The 26,962-nt window shown below is 39.2% G+C and overlaps 4 protein-coding genes and 1 non-coding gene across 9 annotated transcripts; 4 read left to right on the top strand and 1 right to left on the bottom strand.

Annotated features, from left to right (window-relative positions):
- The first annotated feature begins 686 nt into the window (after positions 1 to 686).
- On the top strand, positions 687 to 1,663 carry LOC103994282 (uncharacterized). Its single transcript, XM_009414611.3, has 2 exons — positions 687 to 822; positions 899 to 1,663. Exons 1-2 carry the CDS (start codon positions 766 to 768, stop codon positions 1,511 to 1,513), a joined length of 672 nt encoding a protein of 223 aa, XP_009412886.2. The 5' UTR covers positions 687 to 765; the 3' UTR covers positions 1,514 to 1,663.
- On the top strand, positions 1,664 to 1,745 carry TRNAS-AGA (transfer RNA serine (anticodon AGA)). The gene has a single exon. It is a non-coding gene; the product is annotated as a tRNA-Ser (tRNA).
- Positions 1,746 to 2,903: 1,158 nt separating this feature from the next.
- On the bottom strand, positions 2,904 to 5,207 carry LOC135645458 (glycosyltransferase BC10-like). Its single transcript, XM_065163851.1, has 2 exons — positions 4,084 to 5,207; positions 2,904 to 3,808 (listed from the first exon to the last, which is right to left on the bottom strand). The coding sequence occupies exons 1-2, from the start codon at positions 4,603 to 4,605 to the stop codon at positions 3,167 to 3,169; spliced, it is 1,164 nt and encodes a 387-aa protein (XP_065019923.1). The 5' UTR covers positions 4,606 to 5,207; the 3' UTR covers positions 2,904 to 3,166.
- Positions 5,208 to 9,004: 3,797 nt separating this feature from the next.
- Positions 9,005 to 14,056, top strand: LOC135644835 (chloride channel protein CLC-c-like). Its single transcript, XM_065162756.1, has 7 exons — positions 9,005 to 9,210; positions 9,750 to 9,950; positions 10,400 to 10,577; positions 11,719 to 11,981; positions 12,198 to 12,467; positions 12,578 to 13,709; positions 13,857 to 14,056. Exons 1-7 carry the CDS (start codon positions 9,005 to 9,007, stop codon positions 13,941 to 13,943), a joined length of 2,337 nt encoding a protein of 778 aa, XP_065018828.1. The 3' UTR covers positions 13,944 to 14,056.
- Positions 14,057 to 21,692: 7,636 nt separating this feature from the next.
- On the top strand, positions 21,693 to 26,926 carry LOC135646152 (uncharacterized). 5 transcript variants are annotated; one of them, XM_065165362.1, is made up of 6 exons: positions 21,693 to 22,072; positions 22,213 to 22,345; positions 22,904 to 22,994; positions 23,530 to 23,566; positions 25,427 to 25,739; positions 25,932 to 26,926. In XM_065165362.1, the coding sequence occupies exons 1-6, from the start codon at positions 21,893 to 21,895 to the stop codon at positions 25,994 to 25,996; spliced, it is 819 nt and encodes a 272-aa protein (XP_065021434.1). In that variant the 5' UTR covers positions 21,693 to 21,892; the 3' UTR covers positions 25,997 to 26,926. The 5 variants fall into 5 exon arrangements, with proteins under 5 accessions (XP_065021434.1, XP_065021431.1, XP_065021432.1 ...); XM_065165359.1 differs by having other exon boundaries at positions 21,697 to 22,072; positions 22,862 to 22,994; XM_065165360.1 differs by having other exon boundaries at positions 21,697 to 22,072; positions 22,862 to 22,994; positions 25,912 to 26,926.
- The last annotated feature ends 36 nt before the right edge of the window (positions 26,927 to 26,962 follow it).

The following is a 26,962-nucleotide window of genomic DNA, read 5'->3' as shown; positions in this document are numbered from 1 at the left end:
GGCGTCTGACACCAACGTTGGGGTTGCGTGAAGGACCGTGCTCCTACAAGATGGTGATGTGCCTCGGTCGACGTTTTGATCTGTCTTGACTCGATGCTGTCAGGTCAGATCGAGATAGACGACCCATGCAACTCCTCGATCCACGTGACCCAAGGGACTGTCACCCGGGAGCAGATGACGTCAGAGTTCCATCGTTATTATTACCCTGCCATTGTCAAGATTAAGTTCATGTATAAATGCACGGAGAACATTAAGAACATGTGAAATTAAATGAGCGAGAGGAGGAAGACGAGTTCGTGTGTTTGTGTGGTTGCGGAGAACTCGAAGTCCAACGAGCACGAGAGTTGCTGGAGTCCACCTATCCACAAGGAAACGGAAGAACGAAAACGAAGCTATCATGGAGTCACGGGAATGGAGGCGTGGCCACCACCAAAGTCTCTCTACTGGGATTACGCCACGCCTGCGGCAGGGAGAGCGTGTAATCTCGCTATCAGCCCCCTGCGCTCACATGCGCAGCCGCACAGCGCCACCCAGGTGTCCTCCTTCCACAGCCCCGGCCTCCAAGTGTCGGCCTCCTCCTCCACTTAGGCGACGGTGATGGTCTTTGTCTCTTTCTCTCTCAACCGTGAGAGATATTTCCCAAACCGGACATTGGGTTCACATGCAAGCCATCGGTCTCTTGTATGGCTATAAAGAGCCTATTGACACTGATCCGTATGACCATCATCTCTCTCTGGAATTTGTCTCCTGCAATCTGCTGCTTCCATGGGTTTCTGGTCGCCTTTGGATGCCATGAAAGCTTACATGCATACCCTTCAGCTGGTGAGCCCTCTATCTCTACAATTACTGCTGCTACTACTACTAGTACTACTGTTACTAAACATTATGTGCATTGCAGTGTAAGGACTACTACTCGGAGGAGGGCGCCACAAGATCCTCCAAGATCGTCGAACCCGAGTGCATGGAGTACATATCCGCCCTCGCGGCGGGCAACCAGGCGCGGTCGATGGTGGACATCGAATCCGGCGGCATGTCACCGGCCATCCTCGCGCTGGCGGCGGCCGCTCGGCAGACCGGAGGCCGGGTCGTCTGCGTGCGCCACGAGCAGGCCCACCTCGAGGCACTGAGGAGACAAATCGAGAGCCTCGACCTGGCAGACGTGGTGGAGTGCAAGCGCGGGGAGCCGCTGGAATCGATCAGGCAGCTCGAGAGCGTGGACTTCGCCGTCGTCGATCACAGGCTGGAGCACTGCAGGGAGCTGGTCTCGGCCATCGACGTGAACCCCCGTGGCTCGGTGGTGGTGGTGAGCAACCTGTTCCAAGGAAGAAGAGCCGCCGCGTCATATGGCCAGCTAGTGAAGGAGAGAGCAGTGGCCAAGTCCGTTGTGCTGCCTTTTGGCGATGGAATGGAAGTGACGAGAATAGGAAGGGCCGCGAAGCATGGCTGCCATGGTGGCAGGAGAGTTACGAGGCAGTTTGTGGTCTATTACGAAGACAGCAATTTGGCCATTTAAGTGTGTATATATATATATATATGTGTATATGTATATATGTGTATATGTATATATATGTATATGTATGTATATGTATATATATGTATATATATATGTTGACCGTATTTAATAAAAGTCAATAAAGAAATGATAATTAACTTAAATCAACGAGTGGTCGTGCCGGAGTGGTTATCGGGCATGACTAGAAATCATGTGGGTTCTGCCCGCGCAGGTTCGAATCCTGCCGACCACGTTTCTCAAAATATTTGTATTTGTCTAAATTTCCAAAAAAAAATGTTTTTAGTTTAAAATTTTTTAAAAATTTTTATATAGCATTGAGTACATGTGATTATGTGAAAAAATTATTTTATCCCTATCTCCGTTATATCCATCGCCCCTATACTCTCGTCGGATTAAAGGGCATTGGCCACATGATGGAGGAGGGTGGTCGATGGAGCGAAAGACCTAGGATAATCATTTAAAAATATATTATCTGAATATTTTTAAAAATTAGAATGCTCTGTCAAAGATTTTTAAAGTTACGAGGTTTTTTTTAATTCATCATATATATTTTTTACTTATATATATATTTTTAAAATATATATGTAATTATCTAAAATAATTCTGAAACAGTGGAGGATATCATCTAACATTGACAGTGACCTAAACTCAGCTGTGTAAGACTGAAGCTTGAAGTGTGTAATCCAATTACATCTGGTGACTCAATTCCTAATCACTAAGTCTATCCAAAATAATTCTTTATAATTTGACTTGTGAAATGAGTTGTGACTTTGTCTAACTAATTCTTTCATAAATAAATTAAAATATTCAAACAAACAATCTGGTCATTGACTTCATAATCAGAAACTAAAAGTAAATTGCAAATCTGATTCTTTGATGTCTTCTACTAACCAGACTGTGATCGGCTGAAACTTTCAACTGGATTGAAAAGTAGTTAAACTGGTCCAAGTTGGTCTGTCTATGATTTCAAGTCCCTACCCACAAAGCATATGATATGTGAATTAGTTCTGCATCAATTATGGCATAGTGGATGCAGTCAATATTCTCTAACTTAACAAAGCACAGATTCTATGTCAGAAGAAATATAAAATTGCTCCAGTCACATCCTCTGAAACATACCTTATTACACTATTAAGATCCAGATTAGCAGAAACATATCATTCCCAATAGAAAACTTCAACTGTATTCTGACTACCAACATTATCTATATCTCTGGTGAGCCAAAATTTGCTGTGTATGTTGTAAATACTGGATATGAAAATTATATTGCCATCAAACCATGTCCTGCTTCATGATTTCATCACCAACTAAATGACCTGTTTCTAGTAATCTGATAATAATTTAAACCATTGCCAATAAATGACTTCTAAAACTACTTGCACAACCGAAATAAAAAATGAAATATCAATGATGAATTGGTATTCACAGAATCAGTATCTGAACAAGTCCATGTAGAGAACTATTATCAAAACCTCAGGAAGAAAAAGAGGATGGATAAGGAAACGAGTCCAGCTGATGGCTTTCTCTGAGACACTCAGAAAGGCCGCAGAGTTTCAGTATACATTGCCATCACATGCATAAGCCCTCCTTGAATCCAATCTTAGAGAAGGCAAGAATGTCATGGAGCGTCGATAGCCAACAAGAAAGGAGACATCAGAAGCCCATTACTGTCGACGCCATGTCGAGAAGGGGTACCAAGGCACTAGGAGCAAATTTTCTTGCAAAGAGAAAGCAAATGGGTGTTGGCCTCGAGTTGTACATGCAGAATGTCGCATTATTTCTTATAGCCTGGATGAAACCCACCGTAATATTTGGATCACCGTATCTTGCCGGATGAGGCCCTCCCCTCGACCAGTCGACCCATGTCACACTACGGTTTGCATTCAAAGCCCCATGGAACATGTTCAAGTAAGTCGGGATGTAGTGCTCATCAGGATAGCATGAAGGCTTGCAGTATTTCCTGAAGATGGAGTAGTACTTGTAATCCGCCACTATATTTACTGCCAACTCTCGGTTGAGCTCAAACCACTCCGAGCCTTTCATCCATTGATATTCCTGGATCTCTGGAGCCATGTTCTGACTGTATCGACCACGACCTTGTGGTGAATCCTCATCATAGGACTCGACAAAGCTGTGGGCCGAGTTAATGAGGTACTCATAGACGGAGGGAAAATTATACACCGGTACGCAGCTTTCGGAGAGCAGAACAAAGCGTTCATTGGAGAAATCCAGCAAAGCATTCGCCAAGAGACGCTTCTCAGCATCAACCAATGTTATAGATCCCCAAAAAACCTCCTGCAGAAACGCAGTTCATCAGCGCAATGGAACTGATGCTGATTCATTTGACAATTGCTTCAATATGAAAAACACCATTCTTTGTAATGAAAAATAACCTATAACATGGCTCTCGAAAAGGATTTACCCTTTACTATTTGTGAGTTGCCTGCATCTAACAAATCTAACATCATATATGAGATAGTTAAAGAGAATGCATGCCATTGTGTGACCAATCCAGTGAGGATGAGCAGAGACAAAAGTATCTGAAATGTGGATAGAATTGCTAATCTTACCTCGCTCGGGATCTGCCGACTGTAAAACACAGAATCCTCCGTGACATTGAGCTTATAATCTGGAATCGAGTGAATGTATATCGAATATAACCCTTTGTGGCCCATAAAGAACCTCTCCCAAAGCGGCTTGAATGGTAAAGGTCCTCTTGTCAAGAACAAGAAGGCCACCTTGGGTACCCTCTCGAATGGATACTCTTCCATCTTGGGTACCAACGATGCCCGCCAAAAGAGCTCCTCATCAGTCATACCGTGCATCAAATGTGTCGGCCCTAGAAAGCTCTTCATGCTCAAACAGTCCTTGTCACAATTTGCCATGTACATTGTCCTAGGGAAGAAAAGCTCGGTCTGTAAGTTGTAGTACCGAGAAAAGTTGGTGCTCAAGGACAGGCCCAACACAACCCCTGCCATTAGCGTAACCAGAAAAGACACAAATTTCACCAGCCCGATCGACCAGCGCTTTATTGGGGTTGAATGGAAGTAATCCACCTCCTCTTCATCTGTTTTACCCCTCGTCTTCCACATCTTCCAAGTTTAGGTTTGCGCCCCAAAATTACGGGCCCTCAGAGGCCTCTAATCGACTAGCAATCGAGATTCAGCACCCTAATCAAGATACCCTTCGAACTGCTACACCTTTCCAAATAGCTATCGATCATGTAAAATATGAAGACCCAACAAGAGAATGAAATGATCGCCTAAACCACCGGAAACTTCTCAATGCCTTTAGGCCTGTCACAGGCAGCACCAACGAATGGCCTGCACCCTCCAACGCCCGCCAAAAGACCTGATCTTCCCGAGGATTCACGAGACAGAACAATGGATTAAAACTCAAAAGCTGACAAGGTAATCCAAAGGCAATTCAGCAACCTTAGATCCCGAAACTCCAGCAAATATCGACCACCACCTCCAGATTGAGCTCTCGATTCGTCCCAAAAAGACCGAACTATTTTCCCAACCTCTCCACACGAGAAAAGCCAGAGGACAAGGAATGCGGCCGGAATCGCAAGCCAAACAGAGATCGGGTGAACGAAACTCACTCCCGGAACGATCCACCGGCTGTGCCCCTCCCTTCTCTAGGGTTCCCCTCGCTGCGACACCTACCGAACCACGAACGAACCGAAGCGAGGCGAGGAAGCGAAGGAACATATATAGCCTACGCGAGATTAGCGCGTGGACGCAAGGAAAAGATGCCGTCTTTGGTCTCCGTCTCCAGCACCAAAGGACGAGGCGAAACGGTCCTCTCACGCGAATCGTCCAAGAAAGAGAATGAGAGCCGTACCGACACACACCTATTCGCGGCGTACCCGACTTCCTAGCGATCCTTTATTTGCGGTAGCCCCGGGGTCCACTCCATTGGTTGGTACTTGGTGTCAGCAGAGGTGTCAGTCATCGAGGAAAGAGAGGAAGATGCGTATCGACATCCACCTGTGACTTCACGTACTTAAAGCCTTCATTTCAAATTGCTATTGGTGGGGGCCGCCGTGGGGTTCACCTACATTGGTTGAGAGTGGGAACTCTTCACAGGTGTGAATCGACGGTGCGACAGAGGCAACGGAGGTCGCCGCTTCGAACGAGATGACGACCAGTTTTCCTCACTTTTCTTTTATGGAGATAAAATAAAACGAGCGATTTTTCTTAAAAATATTTATATTTTATATATTTTCGAATCGATACCTCTTTTTTTTTCTTTTACTCAATAATAGTTTAAATTTAAGATATATTTAATTTATTTTTTAATTTTTTTCTTCTGTTATAATGTTTTAATCATCATAATAAAAGTATTTTAAAATATATTTTAAAACATTATTAACGAATCAAATAGGATCAAAATACACTGAAAACTATTTAATATTTATATGAGGATTTAAATAGGTATTTATAATAATATAAATTATTTGTTATAGTGTTTTGGTCATTACAATAAAGACATTGTAAATCTTATTAAAAAATACTATTAAATAATTTAAATAGACTGATAACCTTAACCAAACTGACTATTGTAATAGTCTATGTTAATGATAACCACATAATATGATGACACTTATAGTATTTTTAGTATCAATATTTTTAATATATTAATAAAAATATAATAGATGAAAATTGATTTTAAAAAAGCTAAAATTTTGATTTAAAAAACTTTTGAAAGATATTTTAGATATTTTTAAATTAATAGTATTTATTGTTTGAGAAAAAGTAAATGGGAAGTATCTTTTGAAAAAATATAAAATATAAATATTTTTCAGAAAAATCACCTGAATAAAAATATAACAGTGGAGAAATACCAAATAATAGATAAGCTGGAATTCAATTGATCAAATGGAAAAAGCTAGAAATTAGACTCTTGATGGATTCAATTCACTAATTAAATCATATAATTAAAGTATTTAAGCTTAAAAAGTAAAAAAGAACGTTAATGTTAATTTTATTATAAAATTATTTTAATTATTTTGAAAACTTTTAATTTTTATTATAAGGACTAATGTAATATTCCAATTAGTTTATATTAGAAATTAATTAACTTAGTTCGATGTGTGTATTCATGTCAACTTTAATCTGGATATTTTGATAACTAGCCTAATGACTCCATTTACATACAAAGCTATCATCGGACTATAGCTCATATGCACTATATTAAGGTTTAATTTAGTATTAACGAAAATATTAAATGGAGAAATTGTAATATCTTGATTAGTCCTTATTATTATCGACTAACACCCAATTAACCCATCTATTTTCATTCATTATATTATATGATGTGGGACTTATATGATGAGTGTGACATTTATGCATAATGACTTAAGCCATGCGAGTCATGATATATTGATTTAAATTATTGGTATATGTTCTTACTTAGGTAAGAATATATTCCATATACATGTCATGGTGATCAGATTTGAAAGCTAACTAGATGGACTTAGTTGGCATCATATCATTGTTCAGCTATGCAAATCCTCTTAGTCAACTAAGTGCCATATTTATTTTTTTATAAAGAATAAATGATAAAAAAAATTCAAGCTTAGAACTTTACGATAAATTATCAAGATTTTTACCAACTAAACTAGTCGATATCTTCAAATTTTATCATTCTAACAATTTTCATCGACATGAGTTACAATAGCCAATCAATATTAGTAGTTAATTAATTACCTTATTGATTAATTATTATCGTTGAATTAGGAAAACTATATGTTGGTACCAATCGTCATGAGTCGACTCATAGATAAAACTAATATATTAATTTAATTAACATAAATCATATGATTAAAGTATTTATATCAAAATTAATAATAGCATTAAATTACTTCCTTCCCTACTGCTGAATGGTCCCATTCTTTATCTAATCGAACATGCATCATAAAATGAAAAAAGAAGAAAGAAATTTTTAGGAATTTAAATATCAAAGAAAAATATTTATTTTAGTTTCCGAAGTCAAAATTCTTTCCATGATATTGTCTATATGGTCAAATTCTTTCTGCCTCATGATCTGACAGATCGACAGTATATAGCTTCCATGTCTCGATCAACCACAAAAGGAATGCAATTAACACCTGCAAGAAACCCACAGAAAACACTGAGCAAATTATTTTAAATCAACCGTAAATCATTGACCGTCTGATCAAGATCGGACGTCCACGCATCGAAAATATTAAAACGTGATCAAGCTATTTAAAGCGTTACCGCCGTGTCTTCCTTCGCCGAGCCCGCTCGGTTTCTACCTCGCGGGAAAGGAACTGCGAGGAGGGCCAATATTAGATCTTGATCTCCGGCGTCCTCTATCGACCGATCGCGTTTGATCCGCTTCGAGGTAATCGTCGCGCAATGTTCGAGGCTCCTAATGTCTGTCTTTTAGCGTCTTTTCTTGTGATCCGAGAGCGATCGAGTGGATCCTCGTGCGATTTCTTTCCCCCTACTGTTTTGCTTCGGGTTGAATGCTTCCTTTTTCGAACGCTTGCTTCGTATCGGAAACATAGACTTTAAGGTTGAAGCATGCATCATAAATGAGTATATGATAGTGCTTGGATCGGGGCAGGAGAAGGGCTTCCGTCGCCATTCCCTCTCGTTCCTCACAGACGAACAGAAAGCCATTGTGCGGGATCTACCACACAAGACATACTATTAGAGGAAGTAACTTAGTGTTAATTAACACTAGGGTTTCAGATGTGTTCGTCGATGCAGCAGTGCTGTTGATGTTTGGAACTTAGAACTTTTATCCCTTCTGATGATTCGCTTGTGCTTGCTTGATTCCATATTCTTCTCCAATCGAGTCTTTTCTAACACTACAAATTCTGCGTTGCTTGGGAATTTATGTTTGGGTGAGGGACTTAGGTAGGGGATAAGTAACAATGGATATACAAGTAAGACAGGTATGCTGGATAAGTATATTCTCATCCTCCCATTTTTATCACTCATAGTTTATATTCTCACCCTCCTTCCATTATTATCATCGATAGTTTATAAACACTTTCACTATATCTGTAATGGAAACCTTAATTAACTAATAAATCGATATAAAAGAAAGAATTAATTTTCTTGATATTTTGTTGTTGTTGTTGTTATTATTATTATTATTTCGTTTCCTCGAACAATATTATGTTTCTATCTGCAACCGGACGCGCCTCTTGCCGTTAGTCATCGACCCGTCTTGTCAACGGATAGTGGGTCCCTTTCCCGGGTTCGTTATCGGGTAACAAGAAGTCGTTGTCAGGCTATGGACCACCGAATTCGGAGCAACGTCGCCGTCCATCTCATCATCAATAGACGGTGCTGATCTGGCGATGATCACCATCTGCTGCCGTCACCAAGCTGTTTACGATTGCAGGGTATCAAAACGGTTTTGCAGATGAGCGATGATAAGATGTAAATTGGACCTTGGTTTTGTTATTACGTAACAGGTCGGGCGAGGTTGACGATAGCAAGGAGAGAGATGGATCACAGGGAGAGCGACGAGGAAGTGGAGAGCAGCGTGGGCGGGGTGGCGCCGAGGGATATGGAGAGTAACGCGTCGAGCTTCTTCGACGACGAGGAGATGGGCATAAGGGATCCCCTGCTCCGTTGGCAGATCGGGAATACCACGTCGCAGCTCGCCGTCGTCGGCGCCAACGTCTGCCCCATCGAGAGCTTGGACTACGAGTAAGGGCTTCTCTCTCGCTCACTGCTCCTTTTCCTATCTGCTTCCAAATGCTTTTAACTACACGGTACTCTTAAGCGGAGGACGCGCGCAGAGATTTTGAAATTTAATATATTTTTCAGTATGAGATGATTCTTTTCATAAGCATAAGTTCACATTATAGAGGAAATTGCTTTGTCTGCAATCGCAGTAGAAAGCGAGACTTACAGTTGAACCTTATTGACAATAAGGAAAGATGGATTCTATTGCATATACTGGTCTTTTCAGCATGATAACAATACCCCTACCGTAGGGCCAGTGGGAGTTCAAGGCTGTTTCTAGGTTTCAATGATATACTCCTTAAATTTTAGAATCAAATTGTTTGTAGCCTTCAAGCTGAATCCTGGTTTGAAATCATTTCATGAACGTTTAATATATACCTTTGAGAATTATGATAATTTTATTTATTTCAATTATTGTACAGTTCCCGAGCAGGTTATATTATTCTCGGAAAGAAAAAGATGAGTATTATATCAGTCATACTTAGCTCTACTTTCTTCAGGGTTGTGGAGAATGACATATATAAAGAAGACTGGAGATCAAGGAAAAAGGAACAGATATTTCAATATGTACTTCTCAAATGGACCTTCGCACTTCTTATAGGCTTGGCTACTGGGCTAGTTGGATTCTTCAACAACCTTGCTGTTGAGAACATAGCTGGATTTAAGTGGTTGCTGACAAGTAATCTCATGCTCAAGCACAGGTAAGGTTTACCACCTATTGCAGTCACTTTGACAGAGCAAAGTCATGATGGCTGATGCATTTAAATATGAGAGGCTGTAAAACATTCTTAGGAGGTCAAATTGGGGATTAATATAGCACAAGAAAGCAATGTTTTAGCAGACAGTTTGGGCCATATTACAAGTAGAAAGCTTGAAGGATTATTAAGGCCAATGTTCTAGCTTGTTGGGAAAGTTGGTTTAATCATATCATACAATGCTTGAGAGTGAATTTAGAACTTCTTTTAGTATATTCTTTCTGATAATTGAGACTACAGTTGAATGATTACATAGGAGATATTTAGAAAATACTCTTAACTCCCGGGAAATGGTTCCCATGCCTGCAAAATTGCAGTACACCAAAACATATTCAATGTTTTCTGATACTTCTGTAGAAACAATTTCAAGTGATCTTTATCTGGTTCGAATGCAGGTATCATGAAGCATTTGCTGTGTTTGCTGGCTGTAATGCAAGTCTGGCAGCAGCTGCCTCTGCCTTATGTGCTTATCTTGCTCCTGCAGCAGCTGGATCTGGCATACCCGAAGTGAAAGCTTACCTAAATGGCATTGATGCTCATCCAATTCTGGCTCCTAGCACACTGTTTGTAAAGGTAAGTCCTAAACTAATATTCTTTAGTTTCTCATTCTACATGTAGTTACAATTAGGGAATTCAGTAACAACAGAATGTTACTTATTACCCTGGAATTCTAAGTGTTCCATCGATCAACCCTATTTCCACATAAATCTGCAATATAATTCGAGATTCAATTTATTATTAACACACTATTGTAGCCACCAAGCAAGTTCTTGGCTCATTGAGGATGTCGGCTAGATTACCCGATAAGGATCTTGACTCTTGATAGCAAGAACTTGGGATTGAATCCTGTCTTCACCATTAGAAAAAAAAACCATGAACTCACCATTTCCAGTGTGGATATTACATTTGCTTCCATTCTTAAAATTTGCTCGCTTTGATGCCAAATTCATCGAGTAAAAATTGGTCAAAACAAATAACAAATTTTTATTCACTCTTGTAGGTGCTTTAAGTGGAATTCAGAATAACCAAAATCATAACCGTAGATTCTTGTCCCGCCAGCTTAGGTATCTGAACATAAAGGTCTGGTAGATGTCTTTGTAATCTGTATCGAATCACATTCTGAGTAAGTTTTCTTAGAGCCTATATTTTCTCAAACTGTTCTATGGACTGAATTGAGTATTTAAGCAGTAGAACCATTTTCCCTCTGTGAGATATATAAAATTAATAATTTAAATGTGTGTATATAGTGACTGAGAATGAGGAAAATGTAAATTCTTTGTTTGAACAGAGGAGAGTTTGTGTGAATACGAATTTCCCCAACCATCCTGTAAATTGTTTTGTTAAAAGAAATGTTTATAAGTAGGCTGACTACGTGAACAATATAGTCTTTATCATATCCTGAATCAATATGAACAATTGTATAGACAAGTTAGAGGAATGATAGATGGGTACTGTGCATCTCTTAAGAATGTTATATTACGAACTTCATGCAATTAAAAAGATGTATCCCTCTCTGTCTATGTTATGATACATGGATTGCTTTAAAAGCAGAACTTTAAGCAGCTAGAAAAGTGCTTTTGAAATGACCAATTTTGTCATAAAGATATTGGAAAGTTATGATACAACCTGTTATATAAATAATAAATGAGCAACTGATAATTCTTTGTTATTTCAGCATGAATGCCTGCATAATGTTTAAATTGTCAATCTGCAGATATTTGGCTCCATATGTGGTGTCTCTGCTGGATTTGTGTTGGGTAAGGAAGGGCCTATGGTACATACTGGGGCATGCATAGCATCCCTACTTGGTCAGGGTGGATCACGCAAGTACCACCTGACATGGACATGGCTCAGATACTTCAAGAACGATCGGGATCGTCGAGATCTGATAACCTGTGGAGCGGCTGCAGGCGTGGCAGCTGCCTTCAGAGCCCCCTTGGGTGGGGTCCTCTTTGCTTACGAGGAAGCAGCATCCTGGTATCTTCTAACCATATTTCATTCTTCAGAATTGTTAAAAGCCAAGTGGTATAGATGTTTCAATGTCCATATTTGAGAAAGATTCTCAATGTAGTTCATATGAGGGAGAGCTTACAAACACATCACGGCAGTCATAAATTCAAAGTACAGCATGGCATCAACTATTACATATATGCTTGGGTTGTTCTGAAATGTGGTTGTTCTTGTGTTCTCTAGGTGGCGAAGTGCTCTGCTTTGGAGGACATTTTTCACGACAGCTGTAGTTGCTGTGGTCTTGAGAACCTTCGTATATTTCTGCCGCAGTGGAAACTGTGGGCTCTTTGGGAAAGGAGGATTGATAATGTTTGACCTCAGCTCGAACATTAGTGCCTATGGAACACCAGATCTGATAGCAGTAGTTCTTCTTGGAGTCATTGGTGGTGTTTTGGGAAGTCTATACAACTTTCTTATAGACAAGACACTTCGCAAATATAGCATCATCAATGAGTACGCTCCGAGCACTGCTTTCTTGTTGACCCTCTCTTTTATAGTGGTTTGGATGCTTATTGAGTTAATGTTTCCTTACAACTGCTTCGTTTCACTCTAATCTATTGCAGGAGAGGAGTTCCATTTAAGATCCTTCACGCAGTGGCTATCTCACTCTTGACTTCTTGCTGCTCATATGGACTTCCTTGGCTGGTCAAATGCACGCCATGTCCTCCAGATATCTTGGATCAGTGCCCAACCATTGGTCGCTCAGGCAACTACAAGAACTTCCTGTGTCCACCAAACCACTACAATGACCTTGCTTCCCTCTTTCTCAACACCAACGATGATGCCATCCGTAACCTTTTCAGTGGTGGCACTAACAATGAGTTCCATATTTCCACTCTCATCATCTTTTTCGCGGGAGTTTATTGTCTTGGCATTGTTACTTACGGCATTGCAATCCCTTCTGGCCTCTTCATCCCAGTCATATTGGCTGGAGCCTCCTATGGTCGACTGGTGGGGACTCTTCTTGGTCCTATCTCTAAACTAGATGAAGGTCTCTTTGCCCTCCTTGGTGCAGCTTCTTTTCTTGGTGGAACTATGAGAATGACAGTCTCAGTTTGCGTTATACTTCTTGAGCTCACCAACGATCTTATGATCCTCCCCTTCGTAATGCTTGTTCTCCTCATATCTAAAACTGTTGCTGATTGCTTCAACAAAGGGGTCTATGATCAAATGGTGAAGTTGAAAGGTTTCCCTTTCATGGAGGCTCATGCTGAGCCTTACATGAGGAACTTGAAGGCCGGCGACGTGGTGTCAGGCCCACTCATCACCCTTGCTGGGGTTGAAAAGGTGGGAAATATAGTTCATGCTTTAAAATGGACACGTCATAATGGATTTCCTGTAGTTAATGAACCACCTTTCTCTGATGCACGAGAGTTGTGTGGTCTTGCATTAAAGTCACATCTGCTTGTGCTGCTCAAGGGAAAGGGATTTACAAAGGAGAGAGTGTCAACTGGTGCAGCAGATGTTTTGCGGAGATTTGATCCATTTGACTTTGCTAAGGCAGGATCTGGAAAGGGTGTGAAGCTGGAAGAATTAGATATTGATGACGCAGAGATGGAAATGTATGTAGACCTCCACCCAATTGTCAATAGATCACCATACACAGTGAAAGAGACGATGTCTCTGGCAAAGGCTGCAGTTCTTTTCAGAGAGCTCGGACTTAGGCACCTGTGTGTTGTGCCAAAGTCTCCAGGGGTGAGTATTCTTTCCTCTCATCTGTTAGAACTGCTTATGCACTTTGACGCATCATATTTACATCAGACAATTGAACTCAATAATTATAAACTAGACATCCTTCATGCCGATGTCTTTCACTGACATCTGAATCTTTTTGGCTTGCAGGGGTCTCCAGTTGCAGGGATTCTTACTCGACATGATTTCATGCCAGAGCACATTCTTGGACGTTTTCCTCACCTCAAGAACCACTAGTAGCATGAGACAAGAATCAAACGTATCGCTACCTTCTCTCCATTATTATTTGTGGAGATATTTTACATGCATTATGGTTCCATGTACATCTTGATTGCATTTTATTTCCTAGAAGTTAGGTGAAGCCCAACAGGGGGCCTTCAAAAATCTAACAGAACTAGTTGTCCAAATCTGTACAGCATTGCTTTCCATCCAAAATTTATCTTTATTAGTTGACATTGTGCTCCTCTGTGTATGGCAAAAATTAAGGAGATGGTTCATTTTTATTCTATATGTTGATGTTTATTAATTTATTTCTTGTTCAGTTTATTAGACATGAGTTTTCGATATTCTCATGGTTGAAAGACATGACATATGAGGTCGAAATTAATGGTAATTTTGTGACTATCTCGGTGAGAAGTCAATCTGATTTTTTGATAATCATAGTTGCTGTAGTTAATTTAAATTAAAAATATAAAAAATTAAATACCTGAAATGTCGTCATTATTTCCTTTGATTATTGTAATCTATCGTTTTCTTCTCTTTCCTTTAAGAACTCTATTTCCTTTTTTTCTTCTAACTCATGGCATACTTCGATCTGGATAGAAACTGAAATATTTTAAGAATTCTTTGGAGGCTTGAAGTCCATTGAAATTGATGGGTATTAATATCCATCACAGATTAGCATCAATAAAAATATAAACAGTCAATTAACGTTGCAATGAAATATCTATAAATTATGACTTTTACAATATATAATTTTTATAAAGAAGATTTTTATCGGAGTTAGGTTGGATGAGGATTTGAGCTTTAGATATAATATTGTATTGGGATACTGTTCAAAATCCTCGTAATATTTAAAATATAAAAATAGGGTCTTTTTAAGGAAGATAAACCAAATAATACAAAGAATAAAAACTCCCGCCACCACACTTGCGGTTCTTTAAACTCCACCGCCACCGAAAGTCCAAGAGGATCGATTCAGTCTATGTTTCCGATTACTCCAAGGATCCATCCCAGCCTTCCCCGATCTCTCACCGCTCCCTCTCATCTCATCTCTCTCTAACTCTTCTCCTGGCCGCGCATCGTCCCGTCCCCTTTTATCTTAGGGTTTCTTGTACCGATTTGATGCCGATCTTGCAGCGGCGGCCTTCGCGCAGGTATAACGACAATTCTTCTTCAAACTTCTAGTGATCTCAGTTCTCTCTGATTTAGCTGAAATGTATGCTGGAGATTGAGGAAATATGCACTTTTAGTGCTGCGATGAACGGCATTTATGTGCGGTGAGGAATTTAGGTGGAGCCATTTTACCACAGAGAGTAGAATACAGTACATTCTCTTTCCTGATTGTATAGATACTCCAGTCCAACTTGCATCCATCGATTGTTACTGACAAGAATTACTGTGCAACATTTTTACTTACACCATCTTCCTTACAGCATTCAGGATTAGACAATTTGCAAAAACCGTCATCCCATAAATTAAAACTGCAACTCGATGCAAACTATATACAAGAAAAAGATATCCAATATGTGGCAGTCATACAGAACTTATGAAAAAGAGATACAGTTTGTTCTCCATCCAGAAACTATATTAAGGGGATCACTAAAAGCTAAAAGGGCCACTAGCTAGTCCTTCTTTGCTTTTATTAGCGGATAAGTATCGTAAAAGAGCTAATATTATTTCAGAGCATATTGATTGCCAATAATTTGTGGGCCCTCACATGTTGAAGCTCAAAATTGTTCTTAAAGCTAGCTTGCTTTTTTTAATCATGATTAGTAGGAGAATTCTCTTAGTAAAACTGCTTTGACGACTATAAGTGAGCTTCACCTATTCCCTTTTTCTTAGTGCAATGAACTTACAATCGATTGGGAGTGTCATACAATAAACTTATGCAAACTCCATGAATAAATTTTATCTCCATAAAATCAATAGTGTTATATTTGTTTTATGTTACTTAATGCTTCAGATTAGTTTCTATGATGGAACATGGTGGCTGACAGTAAATTCTAAGACCCAGTATGATATCGGATGAGTGATAAACTAAGCTAGAAATCCTTCACACAAAAGAGGAATAGTACCTACTTTCCCCATTAATTAGTCATGGAAATATTCTAACAGATGTTCCACCTCAACTTGGAAGGAGATTTATTTATCAAAAATGACATATTTTAAGTTTGATGCCATGATAGATGCAACGTGGGAAAAGGTGTTGGACAAAGTATGGCAAAAGGCATCACCTGGAAAGGTGGGCTAAATAATGCAATGGTGATGAAGAATTGAAGATATTTGTTTAACTTGCAGCCTTAAAGACGATAGATGATTGAAGAGAAGGTAGGGTCGAGATGAGAAGAAAGGTAAAAGAAGATAGAGGGCTGCACATTTTGTGGCTAAAATTGAAATTATATTTCATTTATTGTCTAATCTATACCTAATTTAGGAATATTTTTTCTGTGCTATCCCTAGCAGCTCCTAGATGCCATGGATTTTACCATGGGGCCAGTGCTTATGACAACTATCTTACAAAAGAATTCCTTTTCTTCGAAATATACTTAAATGATGTCATTATCCATCTTGAATAAATTATCTTCCATTCTTGTTGGCTGTGGATTGGAGATAAGATATATTGTTTGATTATATTACCTTCTGAAAAACTTTGTTTACCTTTTCTTCTTGTGCAATTTGTAAAGAATAAACTTCAGTCAAATATTTTATTTTGTGCCATTGGTAGGATCAATAGTGTTGTTTCTCTGCTGCTATAATAATCAGAAAGGGGAATGAAACAAACTTAAGATATGTAAAGAAGTCTTTACAGTTGGATAACCTTACCGTTTATAAGTATTAGTGGTTTGGTTAATGAATTTTGTACTCACTGCTCCTACTTACTTCTCATCCAACAGAAATGGATTGGATTTGGTGGTTCTGCTATATTAATGAAAAAAACAGGAACTTTGCTCTTTCCATAAGTTCTTTTCTGATTCTTTATGTCAGTCAACTATATGAAAAGGAAAATACTTGTGAAGTTTTCTTTATACCATCTGTCCATAGAAAAAGCAGAACTGAGTATTATAGTCTGTTGAGCCTAGTCCTAACTATTTAAGATTTGCTACCCATTCTTATTTGAAATATCTTCTCTATGAATCATAACTTTTTGCAAAAAGGTATCTAAGGGTTCCCGCTTTACTCTGTTATTTTATCCATCTCCTTGATGATGGTTATGTTTTACTAACTTTATTATACTAATATCCCACTTTATTCAGAAGGAATTCACTGACAATAGGATGGTAGAGCACTTTGAAGATTTTTACTCCAAGTGATGTTAGCAATATTCATGACGTAGACTCAAAATCAATGTCTATTCGGATTTGATTGTTCTTTATCTAGGTGTTTTCCTTGAATGCCAGCAGCTATCACAAGCTAAATTATTCATTATCTGTCTTGGTCAATTACCTGTGAGTTTCTGCATACAAACCCAAATGACCTCTTGATGCCACACTTTCTATTTATGTGGATTCACGATCGGATTTCATAGTATAGTTATTCTATTCAAGTAGTCCCTTCCTATATGATGTTGGAGTGTCGCTCTAATTTTTGACATGATTGAGCTCCGTGAACATACACTCAATATATGCAAATATGCATAAACACTTGAAACAATGGTCATCCGTTTTGCAGAATTGTTGAACCTGACATATGTAACATCTCGATTAATTCCAAATAAAAAATGGGCAAGTCTAACATTGATTTATAAGGACTGATGAATATATTATTGTCAACTTCAGCCTAAGCATTTGACTAGTGGTTTAAGTCAAATGAGGTTGATAGGTCAGTTAGCCTATCAGACCCGGGTTGTGATAATATGTTTTCTGTTATCCACACAATTTTAAATATTATGGAATAGTTCAGCTTTATTCTCTTGACATATCTTCCGTAGTTAATATTCATTGGTCACAATGATGATGAAAGCAAATCCATTTTTCTTTTTTTTGTTGGTGTTGTGGTAAAAGTTAGATGAAATATATGAAGAAGACTTATCCACTTTTATGTTTCTCACTTGGTAAATACTTGTATATAAATTGTTGTCTGGCAATTATCTCAGATGATTCAAGCACGGGCTGCACATCATATTTGGAGGTCAGCATTCCGTATCAGCTTGATGTTATTTTTGTTTCCTCCAGTAGACAATGCTGTTTTCCCTATAGCATTGGGTTTTTGCTTATTCTGCAAGTGACTATTACTTCTAGATGTTATAATTCTGACACCAAGCAGGCTCCTGAATCATCCAAATATGTTATCCCCTTGCATTAGAATTTCCAACATCATTAATGTGTTACCAGAAGTCATTGTTCATAGTCTTCATATCCTATATCTGATATGACAGATACCGTAGGTCGTTATATGGGCATCTTGTCCCATATAATTGTTGTGTAGTGCCCTCTGGTGCGTTGCGTCCTTGTGCCACTTGTTTGTGTTTCTCTTTCTTCATTTTCCATCAGAAAGCAGCTCTTTCTGGTGCTACAGACAATGGAAGCATCAGTTTTCTCTCGGTTGTTGCACAATGTGGACTGGTGGTATGGTTAGGTTTGGATACAAAACAGTAGCTGAAACTTTAAGCTGACTCATGGCCCTCCATGTCTGCCGCTCCAGTGTTCGGATAAGCTGCAAATTTATGCAGTTGACCTTGCCTCTTTGATCTCATTTTATCTGTATCTCTTTGCATGACAAAATGCATTGCTCTAATATATCTATTTAGATGTAATCTGCCAACTTTGGACATACCATTGCTATTAATGCATATATTTACGAGAATGTTCACATGCGCATTGGTGATGCAGGTGTGCTGACCACGCCATCTGATGGCTTGCCCTGGAGAAGCATCGGTATTTCCCTTTCCTTTGAATCAACTTAGCACAAGCTCATCATGAAAAGGATTTAGTGGTGCCCATCAGATGCGTGCAAGCTGATGGTCCCCCAGCTTGCGAATGGAATCCTGCAGCATTCCTTCTGGCCTCGCTTTATTTTCTTTTCCCTGGTCGATGAAGGCTCAAGTTGGAGACAGCTGCCACCAGGTAATCAGATCTTTCCCAGAAAACCCTTTCTTGACCTCAATTAATGAAGGAAGAGATCCTTATCGTTTAGGGGATTTCTAGTAAGATTGGATTGTTCATAGGATTTGGGGTAGATAAGGATAAGAAAATAGACAGGTTAAGATAAGTATGTGTCTTGTTTATTACCAGTCTTAGATAGTAGCAGATTGGATTCCAACTATGCTATCGATAAGATACCCATCGATTGTTTATTACCATTCGGGATGATGAATACATATAGGAAGTTTTGAGTGTATTTAAATGAGGCCAACTTGATGCACATGGTGAGGATCACACAAGCTATAATCGAAAGAAGGTAGGCTTTGGTCATTGAAAGTATACACCTTTCGGTCAAATCTCTCTTTGCTACGTTGCCAACACACAAAGACAGAGAGAGAGAGAGAGAGAGACCTGTGAACCTTTTGACTGTAGATACTCGAGCAGGAGCGCGAGCACAGCCTTATCACACTGACTGCTTACCTAATAGCACGACGGCGGGTGTGGAAGCCGACACACGATGCATGACTGCTGATGCTCGCCCGGAGCCGTGGGTGCCATTCGTTGAATCACGTGTATTGCACTACCTCCTCGTCTAGTGTGTGTGTATATATATACACACACACGGAGGAAGAAGAATATATGCAAGATATTGTAAGCCATATAATAGAATTTTACTATGTTATTTCAGATCTAGAGTGAAAGAACTGAAATAACAGAGAAGGTGAAAGAATTATCTCAATGATGATGAAATTTGAAGAGATGAATCGACAATCCTTTTCTTTCTTTAAGCCTTCTAAGTTTTTAGGGGCATAGGGTGAACGATGAAAGTGAGTCTTGATTCTGAAAATTTGCTATCGGTAGTTAAGATCTTTACCTGCTAATCTTGTTGACATCTTATGATTTTTATTTATTACATATTTTATCATAACGTTCATCCTAAGACAAAAAAAGTATTTATTTGATCTCCGATAACTATGACAAAGGGTTTGATTATTCTTTCTGCTGAATATTATAATAATGCATAAGAGGCCTTAACCCCTCCCAAGCAACCTTTGATGTGGATGCAGGATCATGCTCAACCTGCAACTTGTTCAAAAGGGTTCTACCGACCTGGATTCCTCTGTAAGCTGTATTTCTTTGATATTAGCCATATTTATTTGTGTTAGTCTCCTGATTTCCTTATTTTATTAAGCCATACACACACATATATATATATATATATATATATATATATATATATATATATATATATATATATATATATATATATATATATATATATATATATATATATATATATATATATATATATATATAGAATAATAAATTCAATATAACATAATTACTTATATCGTCGTTTCTTGGGTTGAGATATATACTTTCGTCAATTTTGATTATTCCCTAGGGTTTTGTTATTCATGCTAATACATATCTTGATTTTTTTTTCGAGGAAATGAATGGTTTGTAGCTTCTTTTTTTTTTTAAGAAAAAACTTCAATAGAACTATCTTAGACAACCTTTTTGTATTGGTTGCTTATGAAAATACCTTTTGCACAATCTATTTATACTCCTATTATATTGTGATCCTAGTTAGGGTGTTGACTAATTAGCTTCATATGCAGACTGTGTTGCTCTTGCTAGGGTGGATAATGTTCTGGTAAATTATTTAGTTGTCACTAAATCCAAAGATGAAATCAGAAGGATACAACCAGAAGCTATTTATATTCATATTAGAGAAAGAAAACTACCTGTTGATAGCTCTAAGCTAGCCATGTTGGGCTTCCCCTGCATGTGAATTATGAGCTTGATTTAAACAAAAATAGGAAAAGTAAAGCAAATTAGGTCAGATTTGAGTAAAAATAAATAAATTATATAAGCAATTAGAAGTATGAAAAGAAAAATCTCAAAACATGGTACGCTATTTTAAGGTCATGTCTCATCATTTATGTGCATGGTGTTCTTCTCCTGTGTGCAGCAGGAACATGAAGAACTTGATATAAAATTTGAAATTCTGACTAGCAAAGAGAGATGAGGATTAATGATGTCTTCCTTTCCCATATAAGATTGAAGTTTAATTCCTTTAGTGTCTAATAAAGGAATCTTTAATTCCAACCTAGAAGCTTAGCAAACAAGGAATCCACCACTCATGGAAGTAAGTGGCTCACTGCCACAACAAAGATGACTAAATGATGGGATTTGGTTATAGTTTCTCTAGCTTACTTATCTTGAAGAACAATTGGCTTCATGCCTCATTCTTTATCCCTTTATTATTACGTTGGTAAATCTATGTAGGCATTGTGATGTGGATTTTGATGGGAATTAATGTTTCGAAAAAAAGAATATATATTTATTTTATTTATCATGACTGGATTTTGATGCAATTGGGTATTTCTGACAGAGTCAATTCCAGTCATGTGGCAGCAAGAAGGGTTAGAAGCACATAGATTGGGTTTCCCTTAAATCTTTCATCGATTCTGTGTGTCACAGATTTGGACGAACATTTCTGGTCCAACTTGTACACTCCCCGTTCCGTTTTTGCCACTGTCACGACAAGGACAAGCTACCGTCATGGCCGACGGTTTTGTGGTAGTTTATGCATTGTGTAAGGGTATGATGGTCAAATCAGTCACCTAAAGCTTTCTTTCATCGATCTTATCAGATTGCATCAACCTGGTTTGAAGGAGGCGGATGGTGGCAATATTTAATATGAGTCGTGAGGAAGGGTACACGTTATGCTGTTTTCTATGTCTCTTTGCCTGTAGGTCTTCCTTTCCCTGCTGCATCTCTAGCTTTCCTTCCCTCCCTCCTCCCTGCTGCACCCCTACCGCCGCCCTCCTCCCTTCATCCCCAGTTCACCTGTAAGCTTTGGGAGGGCGAGGCAGGATGACTCCAAACGTAGCAGGTCAGTTTGGAGACACCACTTACACCAAGATCTTTGTTGGAGGCCTGGCTTGGGAGACCCAAAGTGACACAATGAGGAACTACTTCGAGCAGTTTGGGGAGATCCTGGAGGCCGTCGTGATCACTGACAAGAGCACCGGAAGATCCAAAGGATATGGGTTTGTGAGTTTTCTTCTCCTTCCTTCCTTCCTTGCTTCCTTCCCTCCTTCCTCTCGTGTCGGCCGACCGTGCATATGATTTCATGCGTTGTTGATCCCTTCCTTTCTTGTATTCTTATAATCCTTTATGATTCTTATTTCCAGGTGACCTTCCGTGAGCCGGCGGCTGCGATGAGAGCCTGTGTCGATCCTTCGCCGGTGATCGATGGGAGGAGGGCTAACTGCAATCTTGCTTCGCTTGGTGCTCACCGATCCACGCCTACAACACCCCCACATGGTACGGTTATCACCACCATCATCTCATATCACTCGAGCACACCAAGTTTATTGGTGAATGCATGCATGATCATGGCCAAAGTCCCAGTGTTTCAGCTGTTTCATCACATCACATCACATAGTTGTTTTCCTTTAGCATCATTCATCAGATTAAGCCATCAACAGCTTACATACAGATTAATTAGTTTAGGTCATGGAGAGCACTACTGTTACAGAAGATGTGCACAGATGTTTAACATGACCTAATTATTTAGTGCCTAAGGTAGAGCAAGTACAGACCTGCAAAATAGCTGTAGGAAACAGTTGTCTCAAAAGAATATTTTATAGAGGGAATGGTACAAGATGTTAGTTATCCTGGGAATTGCTTCATATTGTATATAACAAGCAGTATGCAAGTATTTCTTTCTGCAAACGAGCCTATTGTATTCTTTTACCGATCTTCAGTACCCACGCCTATGAGAAAGGATAAGTTTTAGAGATTGTTGGCATTGATTGTTTTGCGTTGCTGTTCTCTCAGGAGGAAACAGAAGTCTAAGGATGGTCAAATCTTTTCATACAGGATACCAAGGTGGGATGGCTGCAGCTTTTGCTTCTCCTGCCTCCTTCCCTCATTATGCCGTCCAGCAAGGTGCCCCATATGGTCTCTATGGGTAAGCTTTTAAGTTGAGAGATTGCATCATGTTACCAAGAGGCACATGCACTGCACATACACAGACACAACTTGCCCCTTGAATGCTGCAGCAACCCTCATGGCCCATGGCTGCTGATGCGTGGTGCAATATGATACATAATCTCTGATCTTTAGTATGTCCACATTAAAGACTAAAGCTGCCACATGAATGTGCACAGTTGTCCAACATGGGCTTTGAGTGCTTTTCTTTCATCATCCTCTTTACACTACCAACTCCATCCCTCTTCCAGTTCTCTCTCTGGTATTTGCTTGTGTGAGCGAGATCATGCAGGAATGACTAACTTAACTTCTGCATAAAAAACAACTATACTATTGTTATTTTTTCTGCCCTTAAGATCGTTACATGGCTGCATGCATATCCTCGCTTGGTCATCCTGGGAAATGCAGCACATAGATCACTCATATTTCATGCACATATTTCAAATCTTTTCTGGTTTCAGAGAAACTTCTAATTTTGTTTTTCTCTCTTCTTTTTGTCTTGCCAAAAATTTCAGGTACTCTCCATACTCCTCTGAATACAGCTACCCGATGGTTTGTTCTACTTCTCTTTCGCTTTTCCATTGCTTGCTACTTGCATGGGTGCTAATTAAGAAGCTAATTTTTTTCTTCTTCTCTATCAATAATTATTACTATTTTTTATCTTCCTTCCTTTGATGCAATTAATAGATACTAAATATCTTTCATCTAACTAACTCTATCAAGCACTATACTGTCTTTTTACTGTTTGAAACTAAAGGTTAAAACCTAGCTAATGTTGACAAATGTACTAGTAGAAGGTATATATCACATAAAATGTAAGCCTCTTTGCTGTGTTGCATACTATGAAGTCATAAAGATGTGCAGTGTTTTCCCATAGACTGGAGTATAAGCATACACACAAAAATAGTGATGCAAGCATACTGATTTAGGAATAAAATGTTGTACAACTAATTCTTCTTATTTTTCCAACATAACCAACAACAGTGTCATATGACTACTGTAGTTCATGAAATAAGATAATTCTGTTACTAGAGAAATTTCTACTGTAGACTCCAAGAATGATGATTAGGTTTTGTTTCATGTGACTACATCTGCCATGATCTAGAATGTCTTGGTTTTGGAATCTCAAAGTTTCTGCAAGAAGCATTATGCTGTGAGAGGAAGCTTCAAAATGAAACCTAAATAAATTTATCTTTGATATGGTATACTCAAAGCATGAAAAGGGAACTTTTAAGGGGAAATGCTTGTGAAACATTAGTTGATCAGCACTATCAAAGGACTAATCCATTTGCAAAGATGACAAACAACTTCTGAAGAAACATGGTGATCATCACCATAGAGTAGTTGATATGGCCTATTTAATGAAGAACCCTAGGAGTCCTACATTCTTGACAGTAACAGGAGATCTAATTTTAATCACATCTGAAGCCATGCATGTCTAAGGATTAATTTTGTTCTTTAATGTTGTTAATATCTTTCCCACCCATGAACTGATGTAGAGACTGTAACTATGTGTCCCAACTCCCAACCAACCATTAATGAGATGTTCCATCTTCCATTTCATTTTATCTACTAGCAATTGATCACCTGTATTGGAGTTTAATTGTTGTCCTTCCCCAGAGATATTAGGTCACCTTGTACTAGTGCACATGACCTGGTCCCAGGTCTGTCATAAGAAACCTGTAACATACATGTTCTTGCTCTTTTGTCATCCACTTAAGTAGCAGAAGCACATGGTCTGGGCCCCCTCTATCCTCAAACAACCTGTAAATCTGCAACATCTGCCAGTCCAAATAAAACCTGCAGCACCACCGAAAAATAAAGATGTGGAGCCTGATCCAATAGATCCACTGCTAAGTGCTGGTTACATTTGTCAGTGAAACAAGAGCCAAGCTTATCATCCTTCACCTGAATTATTGTGTGAATAGCATTCTCTAAATCATATTGCCTTTTGTTTGCTTAAATACATTCCTCAGGCTTCAATTGTTTTATTCGACGATGACAAATTATTCATAACTTAATGATAATTTTGTTATCTTGTGATTTTTCTTTGAGCATTTTCAGATATGAAACTGTGTCATTTGACTAGCATGTTCTCCGAGGACTTCTGATCACAAGTATCCTTTAGGAAGCATAAACATATTTTGGGAACAAACTTTGAAGCTCTGAACTATCTTGTTAGTGATAATGCCGGTATGGTGTTCCTTTAGTTAGATAAGAAAAGGTTGGGATTACGTTTAGATAAGATCTGCAAACTACTCTTTATGTTTTAGCTTAGCTCTAAATAGAGTTAGAATCTCCACTTATTTTGTTTTATTTGCATCTGGATTTCATTCTCCTCTTTTGTTATTCTATTTTTAAGTTATTAATATATTCTATAGTTGAATGTTGCTGATACAACTGAATGCGTAGGTGCAAGAATTGCTTACTGATCCCTTGCATTGTAATGGCCAGAGTTATTACAATGTCTTTGGAGGTGCAACTGCGCAATATCCAGTTCATGGTTCAGCGGCAGGAACGGTGACAGGAACCACTGCCTTCTACCCATACTTCCAGTTCGGGCAGGGCGGCGGCGGCGGCGCTACAGTCGGACACGGCTACAGCATTCCATATCCTCCGATTCTCCATTATTCAGCAGTGGCCTCGACGACGACGGGATTGACGGGGTTCATGCAGCATCTCGGAGGGCCATTGTCCATTCCACCCAGTCCTCCTGCACAACCAGGTACCATCATATCAGTTAGAACGATTCATATTTGGAATTAATTGATTATATATCACCATGCATATTAATGCTGACAATATTAGATGTTACAGAATAGCTTATGCTGTGATTATATTTATCAAGTCATTAATGTTGAATCTAACCTTGCCTTTTTTATTTTTTCTGGTAACAGTGTGTTTTCCCTTAAAACAGGCATGACTGTGGCTCTCACAGCTCCAGCCCTGCCATCTCCGGCCGGCTACCACCACTGCGCCTGAGCAACCCTTGGCTTAAAACCATGGTTTCATTCTCCTCTTCTTTCTCCCAGTTGTTTCCATCATTCGTTTAAGAACCACGCATGCGGTCATTCCTTAGGGTTTGGTTTCCCAAAGGACTGCTCCAAGTCCAGTACATGATGTGGTGGGCTCCTTTAGAATTCTCAGCTTGCTTTCTGCCCTAGGAAGGGCTCAAAGCAGCTCCCCCCAAGGTGGGGATAACTGACACCATTACCCAGCTTTGCATTCGACTAACACCAGAGTCCAAGGAGGGCTTGCAGCTAAGGATGAAAGCCCAGGAAAACCTCAGCCATGGAGAGCTTGAGCTGACACCAAGACTTGTACCTTCAGATGACAACACCATTTGGGAAAAACCGTAGGATGTAGACAAGCTCTTCTGTGACCCCTCCCCAACCCCAACAAAACCTAATCCCTTCTACCATCTTTACCTAACAATGGTGACATCAACCACTCAGCTTATCCGGGCAGGGATAAGATGACCTCGCTAACCTTCCTGTCCTGTCAGTAATCAGTAGACACTCATGAGGCTTGGCTCTGAGGTTTTAGCCCCATGCAGGAGGACAGGTCCAAAGGAGTGTGCCAGTGTTTGTTTTTGGCACTATGTTCTACGCTACTTGTCCATGACTTGACATGAACTCCACAGGCTTTGGAGTTCCCATCCCGCCCCTTGAGGACCCAATGGGGGATCTTTTTTTTTGGCCCCTTCAGCACCACCATGGTTAGGTCCAACTGCTCTCTTTCTCTCTCTCTCTCTCTCTCTCTCTCTCTCTCTCTCATTCATGATTTAGTATTAAGGAAGACTTTGTTGCTTTTGTATGCACTTTTATTAGACATGGGTTGTAATAATTAGTAAGCTTTAGTGCTCACCATGACATGAACTGCTGAAGTGTGAATGTAGTTTGATTCTGAACTTTCTCCTTTTTCCTGCCAAAGTTATTCTTTTCTTTT

Source organism: Musa acuminata, chromosome BXJ3-8 (assembly GCF_036884655.1).
Source record: "Musa acuminata AAA Group cultivar baxijiao chromosome BXJ3-8, Cavendish_Baxijiao_AAA, whole genome shotgun sequence".
In the NCBI taxonomy this organism is placed as follows: domain Eukaryota; kingdom Viridiplantae; phylum Streptophyta; class Magnoliopsida; order Zingiberales; family Musaceae; genus Musa; species Musa acuminata.
This window is presented reverse-complemented; position numbering and strand designations above follow the sequence as displayed.